General features: G+C 43.9%; 4 protein-coding genes across 5 annotated transcripts in view; 3 read left to right on the plus strand and 1 right to left on the minus strand.

Annotated features, from left to right (window-relative positions):
• Positions 1-417: 417 nt before the first annotated feature.
• Positions 418-2,030, plus strand: LOC100744025 (zinc finger protein 593 homolog). 2 transcript variants are annotated; one of them, XM_012388721.3, is made up of 4 exons: positions 418-1,023; positions 1,201-1,350; positions 1,455-1,555; positions 1,750-2,030. In XM_012388721.3, the coding sequence occupies exons 2-4, from the start codon at positions 1,261-1,263 to the stop codon at positions 1,988-1,990; spliced, it is 432 nt and encodes a 143-aa protein (XP_012244144.1). In that variant the 5' UTR covers positions 418-1,023; positions 1,201-1,260; the 3' UTR covers positions 1,991-2,030. The 2 variants fall into 2 exon arrangements, with proteins under 2 accessions (XP_012244144.1, XP_033178101.1); XM_033322210.1 differs by lacking the exon at positions 418-1,023 and having other exon boundaries at positions 1,030-1,350.
• Positions 2,031-2,067: 37 nt separating this feature from the next.
• Positions 2,068-3,684, plus strand: LOC105681109 (serine--tRNA synthetase-like protein Slimp). The gene has a single exon (XM_012388719.3). The coding sequence runs from the start codon at positions 2,095-2,097 to the stop codon at positions 3,541-3,543; it is 1,449 nt and encodes a 482-aa protein (XP_012244142.1). The 5' UTR covers positions 2,068-2,094; the 3' UTR covers positions 3,544-3,684.
• A 35-nt stretch (positions 3,685-3,719) lies between these two features.
• LOC105681111 (cytochrome b-c1 complex subunit 8-like) lies at positions 3,720-4,413 on the plus strand. Its single transcript, XM_012388722.3, has 2 exons — positions 3,720-4,098; positions 4,232-4,413. The coding sequence occupies exons 1-2, from the start codon at positions 3,942-3,944 to the stop codon at positions 4,324-4,326; spliced, it is 252 nt and encodes an 83-aa protein (XP_012244145.1). The 5' UTR covers positions 3,720-3,941; the 3' UTR covers positions 4,327-4,413.
• A 118-nt stretch (positions 4,414-4,531) lies between these two features.
• LOC100744141 (dynein heavy chain 1, axonemal-like) overlaps positions 4,532-26,004 on the minus strand; it is a 54,896-nt gene continuing 33,423 nt past the window's right edge. Inside the window, exons 23-58 of the mRNA XM_033322179.1 lie at positions 25,084-25,323; positions 24,619-24,697; positions 24,380-24,533; positions 23,151-23,352; positions 22,965-23,083; positions 22,686-22,891; positions 22,361-22,523; positions 22,092-22,252; positions 20,736-20,951; positions 20,259-20,483; positions 19,908-20,070; positions 19,340-19,509; positions 18,570-18,778; positions 17,630-17,732; positions 17,398-17,526; positions 16,660-16,780; positions 14,367-14,497; positions 14,156-14,261; positions 13,708-13,862; positions 13,207-13,392; positions 12,230-12,620; positions 11,655-11,926; positions 11,258-11,568; positions 10,931-11,156; positions 10,514-10,709; positions 10,204-10,397; positions 9,547-9,701; positions 8,845-9,211; positions 7,441-7,620; positions 7,024-7,275; positions 6,795-6,947; positions 6,209-6,477; positions 5,683-5,909; positions 5,399-5,580; positions 5,107-5,230; positions 4,532-4,784 (exon numbers count right to left, since the gene is read on the minus strand). Coding sequence (XP_033178070.1) covers positions 4,570-4,784; positions 5,107-5,230; positions 5,399-5,580; positions 5,683-5,909; positions 6,209-6,477; positions 6,795-6,947; positions 7,024-7,275; positions 7,441-7,620; positions 8,845-9,211; positions 9,547-9,701; positions 10,204-10,397; positions 10,514-10,709; positions 10,931-11,156; positions 11,258-11,568; positions 11,655-11,926; positions 12,230-12,620; positions 13,207-13,392; positions 13,708-13,862; positions 14,156-14,261; positions 14,367-14,497; positions 16,660-16,780; positions 17,398-17,526; positions 17,630-17,732; positions 18,570-18,778; positions 19,340-19,509; positions 19,908-20,070; positions 20,259-20,483; positions 20,736-20,951; positions 22,092-22,252; positions 22,361-22,523; positions 22,686-22,891; positions 22,965-23,083; positions 23,151-23,352; positions 24,380-24,533; positions 24,619-24,697; positions 25,084-25,323 — 6,952 coding nt within the window. The 3' untranslated portion in view covers positions 4,532-4,569. The remainder of the gene's footprint in view (positions 4,785-5,106; positions 5,231-5,398; positions 5,581-5,682; positions 5,910-6,208; positions 6,478-6,794; positions 6,948-7,023; positions 7,276-7,440; positions 7,621-8,844; positions 9,212-9,546; positions 9,702-10,203; positions 10,398-10,513; positions 10,710-10,930; positions 11,157-11,257; positions 11,569-11,654; positions 11,927-12,229; positions 12,621-13,206; positions 13,393-13,707; positions 13,863-14,155; positions 14,262-14,366; positions 14,498-16,659; positions 16,781-17,397; positions 17,527-17,629; positions 17,733-18,569; positions 18,779-19,339; positions 19,510-19,907; positions 20,071-20,258; positions 20,484-20,735; positions 20,952-22,091; positions 22,253-22,360; positions 22,524-22,685; positions 22,892-22,964; positions 23,084-23,150; positions 23,353-24,379; positions 24,534-24,618; positions 24,698-25,083; positions 25,324-26,004) is intronic.

A 26,004-nucleotide genomic window follows, 5' to 3' on the forward strand; every position in this document is an offset into this window, starting at 1 on the left:
CGAAGCCACAGCCAATTTCCCGTACGCTACGATAGCTACGGTCAGCGCCGACCCTACACACCGCGACACCGTTTCCGCTAACACACCTCGTACCGCACGCGGCACACCCTCGCACATTCTACGTCATTTTACGCGCGACACCGCGTTGCCCCGACCATACCACACAGCCTAGCCCTCGCCGCTTTTTTACCCTCGCCGAACCGCACAAACAAAATCCCGGGTCGCGCAGTATTTTTACTTTCAAAATGGTGTGGACCCCCCTCAAGTCACTGGCGCACCGTTTGAATTGATGTGACGCTTCGCCGATAGAGGCGCGACCTACTCTAACATATTATACCGACATCTGCCGGTTCTACCACAGCATTACCATCACTTTCAAAGCAAATTACTGCGCATGCCCATTTACGAATGTTCTTTCTTTTTAATCCTAGTTTCTTCTTCTTCGGTTAACTCTCATCTCTCTTGTATATTTACGTTAAACGTTCGATACTAAACATTTGCTTATCATCCGTACTTTCTCGAGGCAATTTGTAAATTTGCCGTTTCTAATATCACCTTCGTCGATATATTCTATGTTTCGAGTTCATTTCACAAAAATGTATCTGCTCTCGATTTCGTTGGTTTTCAGAGAAGCGTTTGAAAGAATTACGATCGCAGAAGAATACCGACGAATTTTAATGCCATTCACGATACTTACCACTGGAAACTCTATCACACCATTATAACCTTTTTACGAATTCTCATAAAGGCGAAGCCACCGTGACGTTTGACCAATAGCAACGCTAAAAAGTCTCCAGCAGTCGTGAAACTACTATAAATTCTATTATATACATAATCAATTTGTACACGTTGATTTTATACACTTCGTACATCGTTTAAAACGAATGTTTAAAACGAATGTATAAACACTTTGTGTAAGATTAAAGATTTTATAAGATTAACGCTCGTTTCGATGAGAACGAGCCGTAAATCAAACTTTTACCACACACTTATTACCTTATTTCTTTGCATTTTTTCAAACAGGTTATGAATTCACACTGAATCGTTACAACTGCATGAATTATTGAATTTGATATATAACTATTATTTATCGTCTATCTTAATAAATCGAGGATAGAAGGCATTCCTTTGGACATAGCAATTTGCACACATTTCGTCGAAACATACGTACTCCTTGTTTGTTGTAATACCGTTTTGTAGGTGTGAACGTGATAGGCAGTGGAATTTAATTTCATCGTGTAAATTAATCTTTCATTGGGAATGACTTATAAACGTAAAAAATATCACAGGGGGGACACACATTTAAAAAGAGGTTGGCGAACTAAAAGAAGAACGAAAGATTTGGACGAGGTATAATAACAACTTAATTTTAAAAATCTAACCTAACCTTTATGATATGCCACGTGGGTACGTACGTACGAACGGCAATTGTTACACGATATTCTTTATTTTAGATCGATGAAGATTTGAATGACAAAAATGCAGAGAGGCTATTAAATCAGAAAGTAGACTTGGATAAACCCGGAGCAGGTCAATACTACTGTATTCATTGCGCGTGAGTGTATAACGTAACGTGATATATCATTTTGAATAATATAACCTTTGGATACATGTACTCTGTTATTTCCTAACCTTTGTGCGTACATATGTATTACTTTTACATTTAAATGGTTATTTTGTATATCGCGATGTCTCTACGTTTGTATTATGAACGTTGAGATGTACTAAAGAATTTATTTTCATCCGTAGGAGATACTTTATAAATGATATCGCTTTAAGCGATCATTTTACGACAAAAGTTCATAAACGAAGACTGAAAGCTCTTGAACTGGAGCCGTATTCCATCGAGGAATCGGAAAGGGCAGCTGGCAAAGGAAGTTATATCGCTCCACAAAAGAGAAAGATCGAGACGATAAGTCGTGACAGTTGCAAAATGGACGTTGAGTCGGGTATTCCACCAAAAACTAAAATACCAAAAGTGGATGCATAGAAATTAGCTTTTTTATAAACGAAATTTGTTTTCGAGAAACGTACAGAAGCGTATAAAGATCACAAAGGTCGTCGGAAAGTCGTAAAAGTTTATAGACAGTTACAATGGCGAATCACGTAGCACGTTTCCTAGAGAAACGTATGGTTCGCGAGTGCATAACGCGTAATACTTTGAAATTTGTCGATACGCTATGGATTTCTAAAAGATATACTTCTGCGTTATTTATTTCAAACATCGATGGCAAAGAATATTATTCGTTTATACAGCCGTATATAGATTTTGATAAAAGATTAACAGATATGGAAAGGTTACAGCAAGATTTGACAGCGCGAAAATTAAATTTGAACGCCAAGGATGTTAAAAGTATGTGGGACTTTTACAATTCTGTGCATACGAATAAATCTAAATTAGAACAGAGAAGCCAAGAGATATCGGACAAACTAGTTCCTTTTTTTGAGAAACAAGAAAGTTTAACCACGGGGGAACAAGCGGAATTTACAAAATTAAAATTGCAAATCTCAGTGGTAAAGCATGACTTGAGAACGATTAAAGATGCCTTAGAGACTTTAAAGGAAAGTATTTTGAAGAAAATGTTTCAATTACCAAACGAATTAGACGGGAAGACACCGGTCGAAGGTCCTATCGTATTAAAACGCGTTAATTCTTTAAATGAACGTCCACACCCGGATAAGAAGAATCACGTCGAAATTGGAAGACATCTTGGTTTGTTGGAGTATAGAAATCCAATGCAGTACTATTTATGTAACGACGCGGCTCTTTTCGAACTTGGTATATTAAGTTACGCTGGAAAAATACTTGGCGCGGATAATATGATCAGAGTAGCGGGCGCAGATTTTAGTCGTAGCTTGATAATAGACGGTTCTGGTTTGAATCACGAAGATCCTGCGGACGCTTTTATAATAGACAATTATAACGAAGTAGATAAAGATTCGCCGAATCGTATGCACCTTGTTGGAGGTGCAAGTTTATTTTCATTTTTGGCAATGCACGCAAAGCAGTTAATAGATCCACGTCATTTTCCAATAGCATATTTTTCCACTGGCAGGCAATACACCCCTTTTCGAGCAGGTTCTACCCCGATTGGTTTGTTCACTGTTTGTCAAGCTTCGGCTGCGCTTGCGTTTATATTGGTGAAGGATGGGAAAAGCGAAGAGTATCATACGCAATTTGAAAGATTGTTAAACACCGTATGCAAGTTGTACGATAACGTGTGCGATCATTATCAAATTGTGCTGAGATCGTCTTCGGAATTGCGACCTTGGGAATCAATGCGCGTATCTTTCGAACTGTGGTCTCCTTTCTCGAGACAATACATCGAAGTTGGTCATATATCCGTGTACGGTGAATATTTTAGTAAAAGATTGCAGATTATTTATCGGTCGGTAGATGGGCCATCCTTCCCTTCCGTGATATCTGGCACTGTATTGTCGGTACCACGGCTTCTAGGATGCTTATTGGAACAAAATCCAGATAAATTTGTTATTCCACAGAAAGTCTTGGAACATATGCCTGCAGATAATACTTGTCTCTAAATTTAGGAAATGTATTTCCAAATACTTGTGTCTTGCACCATGATTTCTGCATACTTTTTGATGTTTGTCGTTTCTAGCGTATTTTGTTTATATTTATACTGTTATATTGTATCATTGTGTATATGATATATGCGTAGTATTTATATATATATTTCTTTTTCCTTTTTGTCGAAATAAATATATTTATATTTAAATATCCGCGTGGTTGTTTGCTTTATCTGGTCGTTTATTTGTATAGTTACGTATAAATGCTCGAAACATCGTACATTTATACGTGTTGGAGGCAGCATTAAAAGTCGAAATGCTTTTGTCTTTCGCTTGGAAAATTTTATACCAATCTGTACGTTGGGTCGCGTACACGTTATTTCCGTCGAAAACTCAAAAGATCAATATATAACATGGTTTTAAAATTTGGAGAATTACCGGTACGAATAAGAAAAATTATGTATTATAGCTTGTGCGCAACGCATCAAAGATTTTGGGCAAAATCCATTTCTCATGGCTTACCGAATTTCTTGAAACGATCGATGCATGCTTTAGTGCCGATGGTGCCAGGTAAAATAACGCATTCTCGAAATCGCGCATAAAAGAATAATGAAATTTTCTTAACAATTTTATAATACGATTACGTACATTACTATTTTATTGTTAAGAAATGAAAAACTAATTAGCACTTATTTCGTCGCAGCATTTCTATCGACGGTTGTGATCGTTAAATGGGCTAACGAGGAATATAGAAGATCAAAAAGGAAGGATCGAAAATTAAACGAAAGAGATGCATAAAACGATTAGAACGGATCAATAACAATGGTTACACTCGTTGCCCGTTCTCGTTAACGATAATGATAATAATAATAATAATAACAACAACAACAGCAACAATAATAATAATACCCTTGTTCCGTCGTTTTATCGTAATTTTATACCAAGTATTTTGTTTTGCTCGCACAAAGAATAATACGAATAATATGTAGAGCAATTACATGGAGATTACAAGCGAAACAAAGAACATTAAAATAGATATCGTTAATAATCCAATGCACAAATCAGAGCTACGCCTCTCTTGATCCAATGAGCTTGCGGTTTTTCACTAGGAATTTCCATCGGCAATACAAAATTTGTCGAATGACCGGTAGTGCTCAATGTTCCTGCTCGGTTGATAGTTTTGTACACTGGACAAACGTAGATTCCTTCGGGCTGCTTGTGATCTACTTCCGGCAAAAGTAGAATCGGAAGCATGTCTGCGAAAAGATATTCACGAAATCACTTAGACAGAGAGTTGGTATTATTACAAAGAGAGGGAAAGAAAGGGTTTTTAGCAGAGGTTATAGCATATAATTTAGTAAAAAATGGATGTAGATGATAAAATTCAATCGTAATCATCGATAGCAGTTATAAAATAGCAAATGGTAAATAGATATATTTTAGATAGGTACATATCGTAGCGCAACAGATAGAGAATATGTATACCGAAAGCATATCGAAATAATTGATCGAATACGCCGAAGCTATGGAAAAGAATATGACGTTTATAACGTTTCTTCGAATTATCGTTATACTTACTGGTATATAGCTCCTTAGGTAAAGATTCGTTTAAATAGTTTCCATCCCATCGACATCCTTCAAGAAACAGGCCATAAATAACACAACCATTTGGCGGTCTGTGCTCTGGTATCGATTTTAATACCTACAACGTTAAAAGTAATTCGACGTTTATCCGTTTTTACGTTTCTTTATCGAATCTTTATCCATAGTATATCGTAGCTTGCGTAAAATTCGCATTTCACATCGGCGATGTAACAAGATGTAACAAGAATAATATCGTAGGAAATTGATCGTTCGATCGATTCGCTACCTGGAAACTGAAATCAATCGCGTCGATGGATACGACGTATTTGCGTGCGAAATTCTGCAAAGTGCCCGTTAAAAATGCTTGCGGAAAGTAGAAACCGGAAATCCAAAAGGCTGCCGGTATCCCTCTGTTTTCCCAAGATCTTAAAAATTGGATTCGTTCTTTCAAGTCCAGGAACCAAGCACCTGCACCACCGTCGAACTCGATCATTCAAAGAAAAATTCGAAAGTCTGTTCCGACAACGAATCGAACGGTTAAACTTCGATACGCGACGGTGAAAGCGTTACCGAGAGGTTTTAACGAAGGATAACCCTTATCTTGCCAAACTTGCGGAATTCTGTTAGTGTAGAGGCTGTTGGACACAATTTCCAAGTATTCGGACATGACAACCAATCCTTTTAAAGCTTTCAACAGATCCACCAGTGTTGTTTTTACCACATCCAGTAAACCGTTATAGCGTATAGCTTCTTGAAGCAGTACAGTGTTAAAGGACTCTTCGTACGATACCGGATACCTGAGATATATTTCCGATATATATCCTGAGATATATATCGTGTATTCGTTTGGCATAAAACGAAACGAACAAACGAAAGACGAGTATCGAAGGTTTTCGTAGCGTCTTTTGTACGTTCGAAATGTAGGGAATCTCGGTCGTCGAAGTCGCGTTAGGCTCGTAAGGCGGAATAACGATCGCGAGCGTAGAAAATAAAAGGACGAAGAAGGTGACGCAAATCGCGATTCGTGGTCGTTTGCCGCGTAGACGGAGAAACAGAGACGCCGTATCCATGTATGCGCGGAAAGAATATGAAATACTTTTGCTGCATAGCGGCCAAATCGAAGGTTCGTGGTATCGTCGACAGCATATCTCGGGCTAATCGATTGGTCACCTCTTCGACACTGGCAGCCGCGGTTCCGACTTGTCGTGGCTGAAGCGCGAGTAACGTGTTCAGGCAGGCGTACGTTTCCGCTTGCGCGAAGCTAATATCCGCGTTTGGATGCATTCCGAACATCGATGGGTCGTCGTTGAGGGGGAAGGTTTTCACGTACTCGATATAATCGTGGAACGTGGCCGTGTCTGGTAGCTGGAACGCGCGAAAAACGTTTCGTTGTTCGCGATTTGTCGTAGAAACGCAAGTGGATCTTAAATTGTATTACGGTTATTCCGATATAAACAACGGATAACGTCTATCGTACTGCTGCTATCGCGACATCGTTTCCGATACCGTTCGTACATCTTCTATTCCGGAAATTATCTCGAAGATTTATCTCGTAATATTTCGAAAAATATTACGTTTCCAACGATTTTCATTTTTTTAACCTTTCTCGAGGCTATCGATATCGGACGGATAATTTTCAGTTTCTTCGCGTCGTAAAACCACGCTACGACAACGATACACACTTGAACGTAACGTCCTTCTTCGTCGAATTGGTACGACGACGACAGAATCTCTTGCCTGTAAAAATCTCGCAGAATGGTTAGCACGCATCGACGATCCCAGTCGTCCGTGATTCGGCCGCCATAATTTATGTGACCAGCTGTGTATATCAACACCTGTTTGAACGACGCGAAACCATGAGAAATCAATTATGCACGTGTATCGATATAATACGAGCTTAAGCTTTTATACCTTAAACGGAACGATATCGTATTCCAAGAGAAACATGTGCAACTGCGATATGCATATCCTTAAATCACCGTCGGTGAACTCGTACGGTATATTGAATCCCAAGGAACCGAACTTTCTTCGTTCCAGCAGCACCGAGTGAAACAGACACAAGGAAAATACCAACCATTTGAAGTGGCCAACTTTCGCATGAGCAGAGTCGATAAACGTTTGCATCTCCGTCACTTGCGTCAAGTACACGCGAAACATGTTTGCCTGAAAGCGAACAACGCTTTTTTCTCTTCCGTCCTCCAAAGAATACTTTCCACGAGTTTGGTAGAATTCTACGTAAAGGATCGAGGAAGATATTCTTCGAAGAGAATGAGAAGAAAGAAGAAGGCGAGTAAGGTTTTCAATTTAAAATACCAGCATTTTGTTTACCTTTATTCCCCGGGGTGGTTCGACCGTCATTTTACTGCTGTTCTGAAGAATGCTGACGGGAAAGTCCGGCGAAGGTGCGGAGGTTAGCCATAAGCGAAAATCACGATGGTTTTTCGCCCGTGATAGACGCTCGACCAGCGAATCCAACTCCGGCATCCAACTCGGGGCCAAATGACAATTCTGCGAAAACGTATCCTCGATCTTTCGACTATTTCTTTCGTCGTGTCTATATTCTATACGCTGGTTTCTACGCAAAGCATCGGCTAAACGCCGAGGGTTTCGATGGATTCCAACTGTCTGGAATAACGAAGAGAAGAAGAAGCGACTACCGCTTCTTCGTAGAAGAGATTTCGTCTCTTTCGCCCGTTACCTACGCTTCGTTATCCTTTGCTCTTCCGCGTCGCGCGATCGAGCGAACCTTATCTTTCGTTTACCATCTATCCTACTAATTCTCGATGGTAAATTTGTGGGAAAAACTAAGATCACGGCTATTTAACGAATATCCTGCGCCTCTCACTCGAAAAGTATCTCCACGATATTCGGTGGTAATTCAACGAGATGAACAAATAAGAGACAGGGAACTCTTGGTTTCGTCGCGTTAATCGAAACGCGTCTCTCCGTATCTTTATCTCGTTGTCGAGCAACGATAGATTTGCTTCCTCCTCCTTTTCGCGTACGTACAGATATATCCCGAAGATAAACAGGCTATCATCCTCTTCTCTCTACCCCTGTCTGTTATCGTTCCCCAACGGTGTCGTCCTGTTTCTTTGAACAACGATATGTCCGTTCGATCGACGATCGCGATATTTTTCGGTCTAACTTTTCGAAACTTAAAAATTTCAACTTTCACCGTGATCGAACGCTTTAACAAACGCTCGATCTTAGTTTCTCTCCGCCCAATATTTATCTCGTATCGCGCGTTTCTGTCACACGAATTACGCGATTACGTTATTTCGAACGTTCGTTTCATCGATTTACGTAACACGATACACGTAGATAAACTCTGTTAAGCGAACGTAAATTACGATAATACGGGAAATTTAATCGCAATTGCACGCTACAACTGCTGGAAATTTATCATCATATCGCTTTAACCGAAACATTTCCTATCTACGTTATACGCGAATTACGCTTAAAACATTAAAACGAGACATTTTTCGCCGACGTAGTTCGAAACACGATATATAGGATTTTCGATGTTGGAAGGCGAACGCGATGTAACGCGGGAGATGGGGTATTTTGGGACGAAAACTCGTACTTTGCCGAAACCTACGCGTTCGAGCAAGTCGTTCGCCGTACTTTTACCCGTAAAACAAGCTATAAATTTACACAGATTAACAGGCAACTTTCGTTTCTTTGTTTCTGGAAGAAAAAGGAGAAGGAAAAGGAAAAAAAAAGTCATACCTGAAAGAAGCACCAGTAACCTTGCTCCGCCGATAACTTTAACATCGCTTCGGCTCTGGGACCTTGTCCCTGTCCGAGCGAGATAGCGTGCAATTTCGTGCTCATCTTTAACTTGTCCGCGAATTTGTACAGTTCCGCCGCGGGATCTGTGCCGGTGGACAAAACGAAGACAATGGGCGTAGTTGGCGAAGATTCGTGGTAAACGGCAGACAGTTCGGTAGTTCGAGGCTCGACGAATTCGTGGCCTAAATATTTGGCCAAGTACAGTTGCATCGCGTTGGTCACTTTGTCCGGTCGAAGACACTTGAGCAGCAACATCTTCTGAAAGTCGTCCAGCTTGGATCGCCATGGTTCTGGATACGCGGCTCTGCACGGGAAATCGATTAAAGCGATACTTGTCTCGGAAAATTGCTTCGACGTCTCAGGATTTAGAAACGCGCGAAAATCCTAGGAAATTCCTTTTCTATTTTCCCTTTTTCCTCTAAAACGGCTATTGATCGATAGGATCGAAAACGATAGTAATAGGATGGACAAAATTCTCCGATATTTCCTTTGATCGTAAACCGAAATACGTGGAACGTTTTGCATTTTCGTTTTTCGTATGCGTCATTTTTACGCGTTCGTTCCTATCTCGTGATAAACTGGTAAATCTGAAAATTGTTCCTAAAGACTAAATAGAGAGAGGGAGAGAGAGTTACTCACAGATGCGCCTCCTGAGCGTCGAACACCGTTTTGAATCGAGTCACCGACTCTTTGAAGAACTCGACGAATGTCCGAAAGCTTGGCAGATTCTCGAGCGCCTGAATCTCCTTCCAGCAACGCGGTGTAATCCATTCTGGCGCCGGGTTTTCACTTTCCTACGAGATAAAAAATTTTCTAGTATAAAATAGAGCGTGCCGAGTTTATTTCGCACACGTGGTCGCCTGCGACAGTCGGCGAATAGTTACGCTAGTTGTTTTCCATTCTAATATTTTGATTTTACCGGTATCCACGATACACGGATATTCGGATCGAACGGTGATACCGAATCCGAAAATTAGAGAACAAGAAGCGAGAAAATTAGTTTTCGCTACGTGTCACGCATCCTTTCGTACGTTTATAGGTTTGAAGGCACGAACCACAGGCTTTTCAGAAGCTAGTCGAATACGTACGCGTGTACGCGTCGGCGTTCGCTGCCACGGATAAAACGTTTACGTTCGAATAAAAGAAAGGGACGATCGCGTATGAAATAAAATTGAAACGGCCGATCGCGAAGAAGCGAGTCCTTTGGATAAATCGAGCCAAGCGACGATTTTAAGAAGGTCGGGGGATAAATTTGAAACAGGGCGATTCGAGCGACGAAAGAATCGCGTTTCTTACTTGCATCGGTTCGGCTCCCGACAAAAGATGCCTCCATTCGATCGCGTCGATCGAATCGTCGTTCATACGAATCCTAGCGCAAACGAGGAACGCGAAGTGAAGCTTGTGTTTTTCAAACAGACTGCGGCACACGTTCGAGAACAGCGACAGCATGAATTTCCCGTTGATATTTGCCACTCGTACTTGGATATCGGCTGAAAATTACCATCGTTAGATAGCGTCTGTAGAATCTAGAAGCGACGGTCGAAGCGTCGCGTGCACTTATTCGTCGATCACCGATTGATCGTATTTATCGAAATTGTTCGCTAACCGCTCTTTTCCGTCGCCTGTATGCTGTTGTTGAAGATGTCGACGAACCATTCGAGCGAGTACTGATACATCGTGTCGATGAACTGCAGATCGGAGAGACAAAAGAAGAGGATACGGGCGCGAACCGCCACTGGTATATACAGCGATCTGGTCGTGTCGATGTCTACCTGGGTGATCTCCGCCTCCTTCATCTTTACCTACGCGCGTTACTCTTATTACCGTTTATCGTTTATCGTTTATCGTTTATCGTTTATCGTTTATCGATCCCTCCCTCCTCTCCACCCGTTTTCTGGTTTTCTAGCAGTTTTCTAGCAGTCTAAGAAGGACGGGTGCGAGGAAGGCTTGGCCCAGTGTTACCGGGACTCTTAAAAGGTCGATCGACTCGACGATATTTGTAAGGGTTAAGGTCGAGGCAAACCTTGATCTGCTCGCTTTTAACTTTGGACGCCTCCAACGTGAGAATAAGATCCATGTCGTCGACGGCGGAACCCTCGGACACCGACAATCGATACAGAATCCTGTCTTCTATCTGCTGCAGCTCTTTTCTCATTTCGGCGTTCGATTCGATCAGAACGTTTCTCGCTTGCTCGAGGTCCGGTCGTTCCTGGATGGCGACCAACGACAGCATCTGATCCTCCAGACCTCTGTTACAGTCGATATTTCTCCATTTTAATCTCGCCAACGTTCCAACATCGATCGTTTCGACCGTTTGCCATTTCGCTAGAAAGGATTCGCCGCGGCTTACGTGGCGGTGAGCGCAAAGTTGACCAGCAGTATTTTCACGCACACTTCGGGCGTGTAACGCGGGCTCGAGAGTCTGGTGGTGAGAAAGAGCCGGAAATCCGGATTGTAGGGAACGATATTCTCGCCAACTTTGACGCACCATTGGCCGCCATGCTCGAACAACGATCTCAAGAGAATCGGGTCTAAGCCTGCCTCCAGCTCTTGGCCGACGTTCTCCACCAGGCAGGCTCTACCAAATCGCACGCAGGACTCGACCACGCGAAGCAGCTCTTTGTCCTTCATTCTCGCCACCGATATGCCGTTGCCCTTGTACTACTTGCCCGTAAAGCGTAGTTCCTTTAATTTATCGTCTACTATGTTCGATACGACAAATACGATATCGCTCGCTCGTTGCTCACCATCGAACGTATCCATTTGTTCGCTTGCGCTTGGGGGTCGATAAACAGCGGCCAGCGATTCGAGTGCATCGCCAGCACGGCGTTTTCCACGGATAGCGTATCTCTGGGTAATCCCTCGATTTGCCACCTTCTTATCTCCACTTGATCGCCCAAAGTGGATACGGGGTCGCTGCCCGGCGTGTGCGGAACCCCTTCGCCGAGAACCTTTTTCCACGACGATAACAGCGTCTGTCGATACGCGTCCGTAAAAGGTGTCAAATAGGCTATCGCACCTGTAATTGCGATTAAGAACGTCGAAATCTCTCGTTTTCCAGAAAACGGGCAAACCTTCTCTCGGCTTGCGAGCAAACGTACAGAAAAAAAAAAAAAAAAAAAAACGATAACAGCGTCTGTCGATACGCGTCCGTAAAAGGTGTCAAATAGGCTATCGCACCTGTAATTGCGATTAAGAACGTCGAAATCTCTCGTTTTCCAGAAAACGGGCAAACCTTCTCTCGGCTTGCGAGCAAACGTACAGAAAAAAAAAAAAAAAGAAAAAAGTGGAAAAGAGAAAGAGGAAAAAGAAACGTTCATACCGGAAGCTAGGAGGATATCGCCGACGGCGTTTTTCAACGACGTATTTAGTTCGAGCACCGTGGTGGTCCAACGTATCTGTTCCCCGGCGAGACCGTCGATCAACCTGACAGCTCTTCCCATCCTATCTTCGCAAAGCTGCTTTTCCCGCTCCAGTTCCGCTTTCCTCTCCTCCTCTTCTCGCAGAAGCTTTCGCAGTTGCTCCACGCCCTCCTCCACCTCTCTCAGTCTCTGTATCGCCATATTCAGCGTCTTCTCGGTCTCCGCGAGAGCCGCCTCGGCTTTCGCCAATGCCTCCATCTTTGGTATTACTTTCAGATTCACGAAATAGTAGTTGTACATCGCGTGCACCCACAGGCACAGCGAGTGACACGCCTTTGACACGTATTGGATCTGAAACAGCGCGATCTCGTTTTGCTCGCTGTGTAGCAGCTTTTCTCCTATCGCCTCTTTATCTCCCGACCGCTTTACGCGATTCTCGCTTTATACCGTATCGCTGTATAGATCGCTACTTGCCTCGTCTCTGACTGCGAAACACGCGAGAAAACTATGTTCTCGCGAATCGAACAATTTCAAATTATAGGCGTCGCGTAACGCCGCGGCGCCTATAATTTATGTGGCGATAATTTAGCCTTCGCGCAGTAAAGAGACTGGAATTCAGCGGCTTGGATCTCGGTCGGTAGTTTCTTTACGCGGAGGAAACGTCGAAGCCAACCGATTCCAATCAACGCGCGAATCGACCATCGTATCGAATCTCGAAAATTTCTTTTTTTTGTTTGCTTTTGCTTTTCTATTTCCATTTTTCTATTTCCTATTTCCTATTTTCTATTTTCTATTTCACGTAGAGTTTCCATTCGACGGAATATTTTTCGCTTAAATTTAAAAAATCTTTTACGCGCTGAAACTGCGCAACTACGGCGCGTACAAACGAACGAAACGCGCGCGAACCACCGGCACCTTATGCTCGTTTGAATCGTACCTTGGATGGTTGAAAATCGGGATTTTCGATGTAGGGCTTCAGCTTATTTATTATTTCTTCGGTCAGATTTTCTTTATCGTAGTTCTCCATGGTGTATAAAAAGTGGCCCGGATCCGAGAGCATCAAGCTGCCAGGTGTCCAGTAATCCAGTTTCGTTTCTGCCCCGAATCTTCCACCCCCCGGCACCTAACGTTCCAACGAACGCTACAAACTATTTCTCGAATATTCCGGAGCCGGAAATCGCAAGGAATTTCCGACCACCGTCCGCCGGAGGCAGACGGCGTTGGTAAATTTGAGAAAAATCGAGAACGCGGCAAAGATAAGAGAGCCAGGAATCCTGTTTTAATTCTCTTCCGCCTCTGGACGTATCTATCGTACCTCGTGGCGTGCCGTAATATTCGATCTACTCCAATAACGTTTATCTCCTTCGTGATGTATCTAGTCGAGTTCGGGTCGCGACATTCAACCGAGCGGACTTTTCTCTCGCAAAAACCTACGAACCTTGATCGGTTTCACGTTGTTTATGATACAGATGGCTTCGATGACGAGAAGCACGCCGACCGGTGGCCTTTTCATCGCCTTCACCTCGGTGATGTCGTTTCTGTTCAGGGCCTTCAAGCTCTTTTCGGCAGCGATCAACATCGGTCGTGCCTCACCTGTGGCAAACATCGGCTAGTATCGATCGAATCGGTCCGCACGGTCCAGGCACGAGCGTGTCGCGTTAACGAACAAACACTCCCGACGTTGTGCCATCGCTCGGTACGTTGCACGCGGTTGCGAAACACGCTTTTATCGATTCTACTACTCCTACTCGTGCACGCGCACGCAACAGTCGTCGAAAAAGTCGTCAAAGTTTTTGCTCTTTCACTTTTTAGAGAAAGCGAACCACGCGCGTAACAAGAAGCATCGACGTGGTCGCGTCTTCCGTTCGCACGATCGAACCACTCACTCAAATCGGCTTCCGCTTCGTCTCTGATCGCCTGATTCTCCAGCTTCATCCTTGCCGCTATCGCCTCTTGCTGCTTCGCCTGCGCTCGCGTCTTCTCCGCCTCCATCTGTAACGGATCATCGAATCTTTCACTCGCATATCCAAAGATAGAACGTTCCTATCGTTCGTTCGTTACCACCCGCCGTTACGTATTCGAAGCTACGATACTAACAGTGTCGACCGTGATCTTCTCGATCATTCTAGCCGTCGCTCTCGCCGCTTCTTCCAACTTTGGTTTCATCTCCGCGAGCAATCGCTGCATATCTTTTACTTCCGTTTCCGCGCTCGCCAGTTTCTCCAGACCTGTGCAAAACGATCAGCCAGCTACTACTCGTAACGAGATTACCTCTGCTGGCAAAGAAACGATTACGAACGTTCGCGTCATCGTCATTCAAAAATTTCTTTCTTCCATCGTTTTTACGTTATCGAGGCGCAAAAATCGGAGGCGCATCGGCTCTCTCGCCAAATATTCGCACGTCACGACAAACGTGTCGCGTCGTTTCGATGCCAGACCCCGATCGATCGTATTACGCACAGATAGAAATACTAATGAAATTGGCCAACGATTCGGTGAGAAATTCGAACTCGACGGAGAAAAGAAGAAACGTGGACGCGTCGTCGAACGGAAAACCACGCGGAATATGCAAATAAAACTGTCGTTCGTTAATCGCATTGGTTCGACTGTAATTGGCGAGGCAGCGACCAATTATTCGATTTAGCGATCGATTTCGTTTTACCCACGGTGCTTCGTTCGCGACAGCTCCAACTAAATAACGTTTATCGCCAACCTGTTCGTCCAACCGTATTCGACGAAGCGAGCTCGGCGATGTAATTTCATCGTTTGCCGTAAACGACGATGATTTGCGAAATAAGTCGCGACATCGAAAGGCGACGGAACGAATATCTCGTCGTCGAATAAAATCCTACTTTGTCGTAAAAGTTCCATCAAAGTGATCGATCTACGAGAGATTCGTCGTAGTGGCAAATTTTCTTTGAAAAATTACGAAAAAGTAAGTATAACCTTGAGAGAGAGAGAGAGAGAGAGAAAAATCGTAAAACGTCGATTTCTGCGATATAACGATGAAATGGAAATAAAAGAGAATACGAGGAGTGGAACGCAAACGGATAGGTTTAAAGTTGCGACGATAACGAAAAGTCTTATTTGAAGATTCGATCGCTGCGTAAAAATATTTGAAAATTACGATGGCGATAAACCGAATGGAACGTTAAAAATTAGAAATACGATTAATCGAAGTCGATCGTTCGGCGAAAATGGTTTGCTCCTAACAGATGACTTTTAAGGCTTGTTTCGTTGGTTCCGCGACCGATATTTATGGCTCGGCCGTAGTAGAAATCGATAACTCCAAGTTGCCACGTATAACGAGCTTTCGTCGGACGGGTTTCGTTTAATTCATCACCTCCAAAATTACAGCCACGGGTCATTTACCTTTGACCCTTCGCGGAAGCTACGCTTTCATCCTCCTTGGACGTTTGTCGTTCCTTCCGTCCTTATTTTCCTGTTAATAATTAAGGGCAAAGATATTTTCGTAGTACCGTTGGTTTATCGCAGCTCGCTAACCAACTTCCTCAAACGTGCTTCCATCATCCGGCTAAACGCACCGGATCAGGGATTCGAGATCGTAATTTTCAATCGAGAGTCGTACGTCTAAAACTTTGACCGGTCTTTTCGCGAATTAAGAGAGGAAAGCCCTCTTCGAAAAGCCCTCGGACGGTTAACGCTGTCGACAAAGTGTATCGTCGGTTTGAAGCGCGAACGTTGGCGTAGCTACGATTTCAACCGAGAAATCGTAAAAGAGAAAACGTCTTCTTTCGTATCGTTCGATGTAATTTCCAGCGGAGGAGCGTTCGTTTAAAGTTTAAAAGACAAACAGCTTGGGCGTTTGATTTAAACGGGTAAGCAGAGGCGTCGCATCGAGAAAGCGATCCGCACTTCGAAAACCCTTCTGCGCATTAGAAATTCTGCCAACGTCTGTTCGTACCAGGTAACGTAAAAAGCGATTCCAAGTAGGTAAGTTAAAGTGGAAGATTCTTGAAATTTCGGTGTCGCGTTCGCTTTTTTCGCGTTCGCTTTTTTCGCGTTCGCTTTTTCGCAGCAAATCGATCACCGTATTATCGCGTAAGGAAGGTAGTTTTAGCGGTTCTCGCGCGAATAATCCTCTACAAAAGGTACAAGGTGATCGACAAAGTTAAGTGGCTTTCGATCGTACATATACGTACGCCTACGTATACTACTACCTATAGCAGAGGATGTAACGTCGATACTTTTATATCGATAACTCGATACGATCTACTAAAACGTCCATTGACCTTTTAGTAAATAGTAAACCTTTTAGTAAAGAGTAAAAATGATCGTTGTTGAAAAAAGGAAAGAAAGAAAAAGAGAAAAAGAGATTCCAAGAGACGAGTCGGAAAACGAAAAAAGGTTGTAAATTTTTGATACGAACCAGTAGCGAGACGATCCGCCGCCGTTTGTATCTCCGTTTTCTTCTTAGCCAGGAGATCACCGTAGCCGGATAATAGTTCCAGATACGACGTGGGCGTAACGTAATTATACCGGTTCAGTTCCTGCGCGATACGATATTTTTCTTTTCAGTTGTCGGATAATACGAGCGAACGAAGCACGGTTCGTAGGATTTTCGCTACGTTATTCCGCCAACGATTAACAATCGGGCCGGTCTCGTCGACTCGGTCGCGCTGTGTTTCCCAATTTTACGAAATAACAACATGTCCCCGATACGCCTAGTTTCCTTTACGAGAGATTTACGAATCGAACGTTCGAACGAAATTTTTCTTGCCCCGTCGAACCCCCGTTATATTACTCGATTCGTTCTTGCTCGCTGCGGCTTTTACATCTTTTACGTTTCGTATACGAAACGCAAGTCGCTGCTTTCAACGGCGCGCGCGCGCGCAACACGTGCAAAGAAACGTTTGTTTCTCGAAAGGGACGAAAGAGGATTCTGTTTGGCGAGATTTCGACACCGCGCGATCATTGAATATAAAAGGCTAAAAGAGGCGCGTTTCGCCGATATTCTCTTCTTCGAAGTAACTTTCGATTCGGCCGTGCGTTAAACTCGTATTTCCGCGTCGCGTAAATTAACGTCGGAGCTTTGTAACGCAAGCGGTATAACGACGAAGAATTTTCCAGTTTTCCCCTCTGTTCGATTTTTCCTACTCCGACTTACCTTGAGAAACAGATCGCTCGCATCGATCACGCTCGAATGCATATATTGGCACATTCTTACGATCGACTTCAACGCGTCTTCGGTAATAGATTCGTCTTGTATCTCGGAGAGGAAGCGCATAGCGACGCTCTGAAACACGAACGCCAACAAGTACAAATCGTCGACCGAAGCGAAAGAAAAAAGACCGAAAAGTCTCGTGTCGTGGGAAATAATGGTCGCAGCGCGTACGAACCTGAAGCGCGGCTTCCGGCCACGGGCAAAACCAATCGATCGTGCAGCAGTTCACCAAAGCTGGAAACTGCCTGATACGCGCGCGAAACGTCTCGCCGATCGGGCTGAAAGTTCAAAAGGCCGTTGAAATTTGTATTCTTCGATCGACGAACGGGGGAATATACCAAAGTCGGTGGGAAAAGAAATTCGCAAACGAATTTACCGTGCAACGACGCACACAGGGTTCTAAGCGAGTCTTTGCAAACCGAAACAAAGCGAAAGTGGAGATTTACACGATCTAGGCGACAGGAACGGAAGAATAAAAATATTCCGATGGAATTGCGGCGTAAACGCGATTTAAGAGGAATTCTCGTGATAGCGACGAACGAGAGAAAAAAGGTGAGCGAAAGATGTACGTCACGTACGGATGAGGTCGTTTGTCAATTTCGAGGAAACGATCGATGGACGAAGCGTTTCGTTTCGCGTTACGAATCGTCCTTTCTCTCGCTTGATTTACGCGTCCGATCTCAAGGCCACGATAAATCAGCGAAACTCGCGTATAAACGTGGAAACGCGAAATTCTACCTCCGAATATCGAACTCGTTTTATTTGCCGTTCGTATCCACGACGAGATCTACCCGGCCGTCTCTCGTCCGTTCTCTTTCTCTCTACATATACAGCGACGGCCACGTATTTTATTGGCAAATTAAAATCATAGAAAATTCTACAGAGTCGTTGGAAAATCGATCGCTAATCGATCGGAAAATTTCTATTCCGTTTCGTGTAAAATGAATTTCCGATTTTCCGCCGATCAATCTCTTATGCGTGTAGGCGCGTACTACCTGATCGGTTCCATCCGCTATACGATCCTACGATACGTTCGATTTTCATCAAATTCATCGAAACGATCAATTTCGTTAGAAAGAAAAAAGAATATAAGAAGAAGAAAGAAAAAACTATACCTCATAGTAACGACCACGTGTAGGTTGTTACGCACAGTTTTCACGTAGAAGGAAAACAGGTTGCTTCTATTGATCTGTAGGCCAGCTTCCTGCACGTGGCCACGCATCGAATGAAAGATCTTTTCCATTTCATCCGCCTTGTAGATATTTGGTACGTCACCGTTGTTTAGCACGCTGTTCAAATCCTCTAGCATCGAATCGTCTTTTATCTGAACGACACGGCGAACAAATCATTTCTCCTTTCTTTATCCTTATCGAATCGCCGTCGATACCGTCTTAACCTAACGTCTTAAAAGCTAAACTCGAAGAAAAATTTCGCCTGCCAACCACGACTTTCACACGAAAGGTCGAAACAGGAAGAGGCAAACGATTACCATTAACGATACGTTGTCAAGCTTTTACCTTCTTTTCAAACACGCGTACTATTTATCGAACGGATTACGATCGATCGCGAGGGAAGCCCGTCGATTCGAACGGATAACAAACAAAAAATGGACAAATAGAAAATAAAAAGAACATAGCGACCACTATCGCTGTATCGTCCGTATACCCTGGAAATTATTACGATTCTTCGAACATACCTGAAAATTTTGCTCTTCGAGTTCGATCGCATCGATGATACGAAGGATGCGCGTATTACGTCGTATCGTATGAATTTCAATTATATTTTCGATATTTTCGACAAAGCAAAATTCTCGTAGCGATAGATCGAATAAAATAGATATTTTATAGATACGGCCAACGATCGATAACGAGATATCGTAATCTACCTGTGTGTCGGAAAATAAAAAGACGATACATTGGTTCTGTACACCGGCCTTCATCATTGAATTTTTAATATCGTCGCGCCAATCGCTCGTCGTGTAAGCGCTGCTCAGCTCTATTTGAAAACAAGCGTAATCTTGCATGTTCGAGGCTAGTCTCGTTAAGCTCTGTCGTCCTAAATAAGGATAACGATGCTTAACGATGTTCGAAAAGATGGCGGTGATACGAAGAAGCGTTCCTCGTCGATCGAGGATTTACCAAAATTAAGCTATCAAAAAAAAAAAAAAAAAACAACCTAAAGAACTCTGGGAAAAAGCTGGATTACGCGTAAAAAGCTTTTTCGAGCCAACCAAGTTTCACGATATTTTATCGATCGTTCTAAGAGTTTTCTCTTCGACAGCTGTCGTTTGACACCTTTGACAACCGTACGCTCGGCTGTCGTTACCACGATTTCTAGTTGCACGATTTCTAACGCAATGTGCGTGCGTTGGTTGGCGCAAAGAAACGGAAGAAATAAAAACGTAGAAAAATTTGACGAGCAACGAATCGTGCGAAACATTTTCTCTACGTCACCCGATCCTCCCATTCCCAAAAGCAGAGCGTTTCCTCGAGGCTGTCGTAGGATTCGATTGATCCTGCAGATATGATCCATAGCGTCTTGGAACAGTACCAGTTTCATGGGTGTCGTTGTCGAAGCATTGTAATCTTCCAAGAATTCCTCCAATACGTGTTCCATCTACGAGCAATATCGGTAACTCTTTACGCGTTACAGTGCATAGAGTCGCAAATAGATTCGTTGTCTAAACATTTTGCGTTATCGAAATCGTATTCGAACGAGAAGAAGAAACACGACCGCGTCTATTCGAACGAACGAATCGTTGGTTGCGACGGACGCGTATCGCTCTAATACGAATAAACACTTGCCTTCTTCCGATCGGTTATTTCATCGTACTGTTTGCTGGTTCCAACAAAGTCGCCGAAAAATAACGTTACGTCGCCGACGATTTCACTGGGATCGCACCGAAACTCTCTGCTCATCGTATTTCGCAAGAGGTCGTCGAACCATTTTCGGTCTTGGTCGTCCACCAAACGATCGCTGAACACTCGTACGTTCTCGTGGTACCAGAGTAACAATAATTTTTCACGACGCTGCATGAAATCGTTCGTTTCACTCGATCGTTGTTAACCTGTATCGGCTTTTATCGCATCGACGAGCATATTATTAACGCCGTTACGTCGCGTAGACACGTTTCGTACGGTTACGGTTATCCCTGTCGTTAACGTTCGTATCATTGGTACAAAGAAACACGCACGATACTGCACGAACCGCGTATTTTCTGCGTTGCAATAATCCGTTAAATTTATAAACGACGCGAAAGCAATAGAACGGGCTTTACCAACCTCTATTTTTGCCGGATTCATCATGAGCATTCCTTGGAACACTTTGCCGAGATCGCGAACGTTATAGGTATAATGAGACTTGTGAGGCGTCGGCAGCAACTGCTTGCATATAACGGTATATAAATCCAACGTCGAGTTCACAAAAGTGTCCAACATGTGTGCAAAGTGCGGCGTCACGGACAGCCAGGCATTCAGGATCGTTCCAAAGATGTGTCTCTAGCGTAAAAACGATCGGACGATTTTCGTATTTTTTCGTTAATTCGCGCTTTAAAATTCGTCGCTCGAACCAAGATCGTGACTCGGCTGAAAAACTTTGGCGCGTTTCTTCGTCAGAGATTACGAGACAGGTGGTTGGCTAAAATGCCAACTATTCGCGGCGACACGAACGTGGCGAACGAGAAAGATGAAAACAACGAACGGACTTGTTCGTTCTTCTTCGATACGTCCAACGAATGGATCTCTGGAACGGCAAATAAGGAGCGAACGCGTAGAATTTGAAAGAATCGTCAAACAGGATACGCGACTCCTACATATATGGTCGTACTTGGACGTTAATTCGCTCACCGGTCGTTTCTCGTTACTTTTGTCTTGCACGAGCTACGCTTCCGAAAACGCAGCACGGAGATTTTCCAGGTTTTTATGGAGAACAGTTGCATACCTGACGCGTATAAGTACACTCCCCGAATAGAAGGTAACGCGTGCCCGTGTCGACCTTGCCCGATCCGACCAATTTAAAACGTACACCAGGGGAAGAAACAGATTGGAACGGGGGCTGATGGTTATGGCCACTCGTTACTAGCGAAATCGGTGATCAAGATAAATTATGGCAGGCAGTGGCACGACTTACGACGACTAATTGCAGCGAGCACGAGGGAGAGGACAAATAGAGGCAGGCACCGGCGATACTTTGTCTCTTTCACGAGCCACGATTATTCCTTGTGGGCGTGGATCGACGACTCGATGGAATAAAACCGGATAAACGTCGAGGAAAATGAACGCGACTCGGCTGTGGTGGAACTTACCCATGGAAGTCAGCCATCGGCGCTTAAGGGGTTTCACGCACCTAGCACTTGGGGTGGCTGTATCGAAAAATCGATTTTACGGTCGCTTTCGTTCCAACATACGGTTGGAACGATCGAACAACGCCAGGAAAATTCCTATTTCCGATAGAATCTTCGTTCGTCCGATTAATCGAGATCCCGTTAATCGAGAGCGTAACACGTCGAGACGTTAAAACCTTCAACGCCAGACGTTAATCGTTCTCCGTTTGGTCTGGTTTCTTAATTACTTCCGGCTGTCTATGCGACGCGGTCACTGTAATCGTTAACCGGCTGAAAAGCGTCGTTAAAGTATTACCTTAGCGTCGTCTTCCATTTCCGGGAATGCAATGAAATGAAAGTGTCGCAACAGTCTGTCGGTTATTGGATTTCTACCGCCACCGGGCGGTCCCATCGCACCGACGAAATTGACATCCTCTATCCGGCTGAACGAACCGATCTCCTTCCGGTCGTACCATCCTGAAATATTTTCATTACCGCGGCTCGATTCGCGTAACAATCGCGGAACGCGCTAAATGTCTCGCTCGGTTCGCCGAAACACATTAAATTACGTTTCAAACGAATTACCTCGAAAGTCCATGAATTGTCGCAGCAATTCGATAGGAGGCTGAGCACCGTACGTGTCAAGAGCGGGCATGTTCAAATCGTCGATGAAGAAGATTTGTTGCCGAAGCAACGGTGGCCCGTACACGTCTTTACGCCTTTTCGTCAATTTTTCGTCGATCAAATCCTTTTTATCGCAACCGCGAAATAGTTTCTTTAGTTAGACATTTCGAATTTCGGATAAAAGAACCCGGCTATTTCCCGATTTAACGAATCTCCTCAATTTTTCTCCTTCGCACCGCATATTCTTTACGTTGTTTCGCGTCGGAAAGTACGACCTATCCCGTACCTGAGTCTGATTCGCGCTAGTTCTGGCAGAGAAGGTGATAAAGTCGCAAATAAACTTCTTCGGCATGTTCCTCGAAAGTTTCGCCGTTACGGTCAGCGTCTTTCCACTTCCGGTTGGCCCGACACACAGAGGGTTCGAGTTGTTGATCAACAGATAGCCGATCAGTGTCGCGCTTCTTACGCTGTCCATCGTCGGTATTTCCATGTCTATTGTCGCGATCGTAACGAAACGATTACGCACGGACCAAGTATCTTTATTTTACCACGTTTCGCTGTTTACCGGCAAACTTCATCTCTGGCGTGATGCTGATCGCAGCCACGTCGTCCAACCATTTGTACCATCTCGGTGCGACTGGTTCTTGGCCGTCGATCGGATCGGTGAAGCCTCCGTCGTGCAATCTACGGCAAACAATCGTCATTGAAACGGAGAAAACGAGGCAAAGAGAAGAGAGATAAAGATGTACACCTGTAATCGAACACCAGACCATCGTCGGGAAACGGCAAAGCATGGCGATTGTCCTTTTGCACTTTTCTCGTCCACTCGTTGAATATCAGACGACCGTTATAGTCGCTGGTAGCACCGAGACTCCAGACTGCAGCGAAAGCTGCCCAAGGTGACAGCAGACCGGCTGCAACGATACTATCGTCGTCTCCAAAGTGGCGACTGACTTTCGCCCGATAAACCCGATAAACCCGACAAACCCGACAAACCTGATAAACGCGATTAGTCGTTGCAAGATGGATCTACTTTCGTCGTTACATGTTCGTCGTCCTGGCGGTAATTATGCTCCCTCGTAATTTATCTCTTTTAGCCACGAGGGGTTCCAAGGTTACCGATTTCGTAACGCTCGCACGCTTAATTCTACGCCAACCAACTTTCCTATCGTTCGCTACAGAGATTTATCAAGCTTATCGCGTGCTTTCTCACGGAATATCTAATAGGTCGCGCAGAGATTCCAGAAATGAAAATATCTCGTCCCGCTACTTCCCACAAAATCGAACGAAATCGGACACGTAACGTAATGCTCGTTTAAAATATAGTCGCTCGGTGAAAATTTCGACGATAATCCGATAACGTTACATCAACAAACGTAATAGGAAAGGTTCTATATACGCGAAAGGACAAACTTTTCGCGACGGCTAAACGTTTAAACGGAAGCTTGCCGATATTAACCGATATTGCCGATTTCAACCAAGGTTTCGTACGTACGGTAGGTGGAGGCGTATCTTTGCTTTCCTTAGTCGAAACAACAACGCGATAAAGGCATCCCTGCGATAAAGAGAACAACATACGATAAAAATGCGTTTTCGCCGCTTTTCCGTTATTTATGCCACGCTAACTCCGATTGCGAGCGATCGGGTTTCTCGTTACGTTAGTAACGGTCGTAGGTAGCATCGTGTAGCTTGTAGGCGGTAGACGCAACGTACGTAGAATGTGTTATGTGGCAGATAGTGGTAGAGTCTACGAATGGTACGTCATAGATAGCGGCAAACTAGTAATTATTCCACGGTTCTACGCTGTTCTAGCATCGCGATGTCCACAATTTTCCCTCTTAACGCTAAATTAAACGCTAGAAATAAGCAAAGTTAGAAAAAAGACAAAAACGGTTAAAAGTATTTCAGGGGAATTCTTACGGATAAGTTGTTGGAAACTGGCACTCGGCGGAGGTTTCCCGTCTCGACCAGCCATCGGACCAATCCGAAAGTTCATCAAGTTTATGTAGGACTGTACCATCCCGGAATCGACGGTGTTTACGATTTCTCGTAGATCGTTGCGTAGAACTTTCAGCCCGGGAAATAAAAACTGCCTGGTTAATTCGGCGATTTCGTCCACGTATTCCGACATATTCTGTAATTATACGGTTACGTGCTAGCTACAACGCGTGTAAGTTTCGATCAGTCGTTCGAATGTTGCTTATCCGTAGACCGCTTACTTTGGGCAATCGTCTTAACCAGCAATTAACGAGGGGATCGAGACCTAAACCTTCCGGTTCCATATACACCATGCCGCATCTGATCATCAGGGTAAAGATTAAAATCGATTAAAATCCTCGAATTATCATCGCTACGCAACTAACCAGCTAGCGCTTTTTAAGCATTTTTTACCCATTTTTTTACGCTTTTTAATACAAATAAATAAATATATAGGATGAAAATAAATGTAAATCCAAATACGAACGTAAACACGCTGTTTCTTTCTTTCGTTGGTTCGCGTTGAGCGACGCTCGATCGAGGCTCGTTCACGTTCCGATTATATCGTACGTACTCGTGCGTTCGTATATCGGCCTATCGTCGTTTATCGCGTTAACGATCGAAAAGAGTCGTTAATCAAAGTTACGATTTACGTCGGTTATTCGGTTCTATCAACGATCCATCGATGAATTATTTTGCGAATTAACCTTGAAACCGTAGCCGGCGAAGCGACCCTCAGGTCGGCTACTTCGAACATCATCGTCATCGTTGGCAGGATCTTCATTATTTCACCGGACGTTAGACAAAGTTTCTTATTGTCGTCTAACACGGTGTTCATGTTCTCGATCCACAGCGCATCGACAGGTCCGTCGAAAACGTACCAACGTTTGTTCGAATCGTCCGCGGCTATTCCGGCTCTGAGCAACGTCGAGAAAATTCCATCGGTCCTAAGAAAATGCATTTCCTTTTAGTTCTCTCGACTGTAAGCGCCACTTTCCAACGGTAACGACTTCTATGGCGGCGGCATGCCGAAAATTCGAACGTAAAACATGACACGCACGGAAAGAAGTTTGTTCGCACTGCGACGCAATTTCCACGGAAGAGAATTTTTCTTCCAATATTTTCGCCTGTTTGTTCAAGCTCGAACAGACAAGCTCGCGGTAAACGGCAATCTCCGTTGTTTGTTTAAAATAGAAAAAATCGCGTTGCGTGATCCGCGTACTCGCCGAATATATGTCCGATACGTTCTCTGAAATGACGTTTTCATGCAACAAAAATACGCGGTAGCGCGAAACTGATTCTTTCGATGAATTTCGCATTTTTACGAAATTGCCCCTAAACTAGTTGCACGATCAGTCGCACGACGAGAAATAGCTTTCGCATTGGCATTCGAAAAACACGACCGACTGTAAAAAGGTTCGTCTATATTTAAGTAAAAGTAAAGTTTGTCGTATAAGCAAACGCTTGGTATAACACAGCGTCGAAATAATCGATAATACGAAAAGGCTAATAATATCTATAGAGGATATAGGCGTACCGCGTTTAAATTCCGGATGCCCGGCATCTTTCCGATTACACAGCTACCGATGTTCGCAAACTCTTGTTCGATATTCCGCCTTGCTAAGAGC

Source organism: Bombus impatiens, unplaced genomic scaffold (genome assembly GCF_000188095.3).
Source record: "Bombus impatiens unplaced genomic scaffold, BIMP_2.2 scf_0581, whole genome shotgun sequence".
In the NCBI taxonomy this organism is placed as follows: Eukaryota; Metazoa; Arthropoda; class Insecta; order Hymenoptera; family Apidae; genus Bombus; species Bombus impatiens.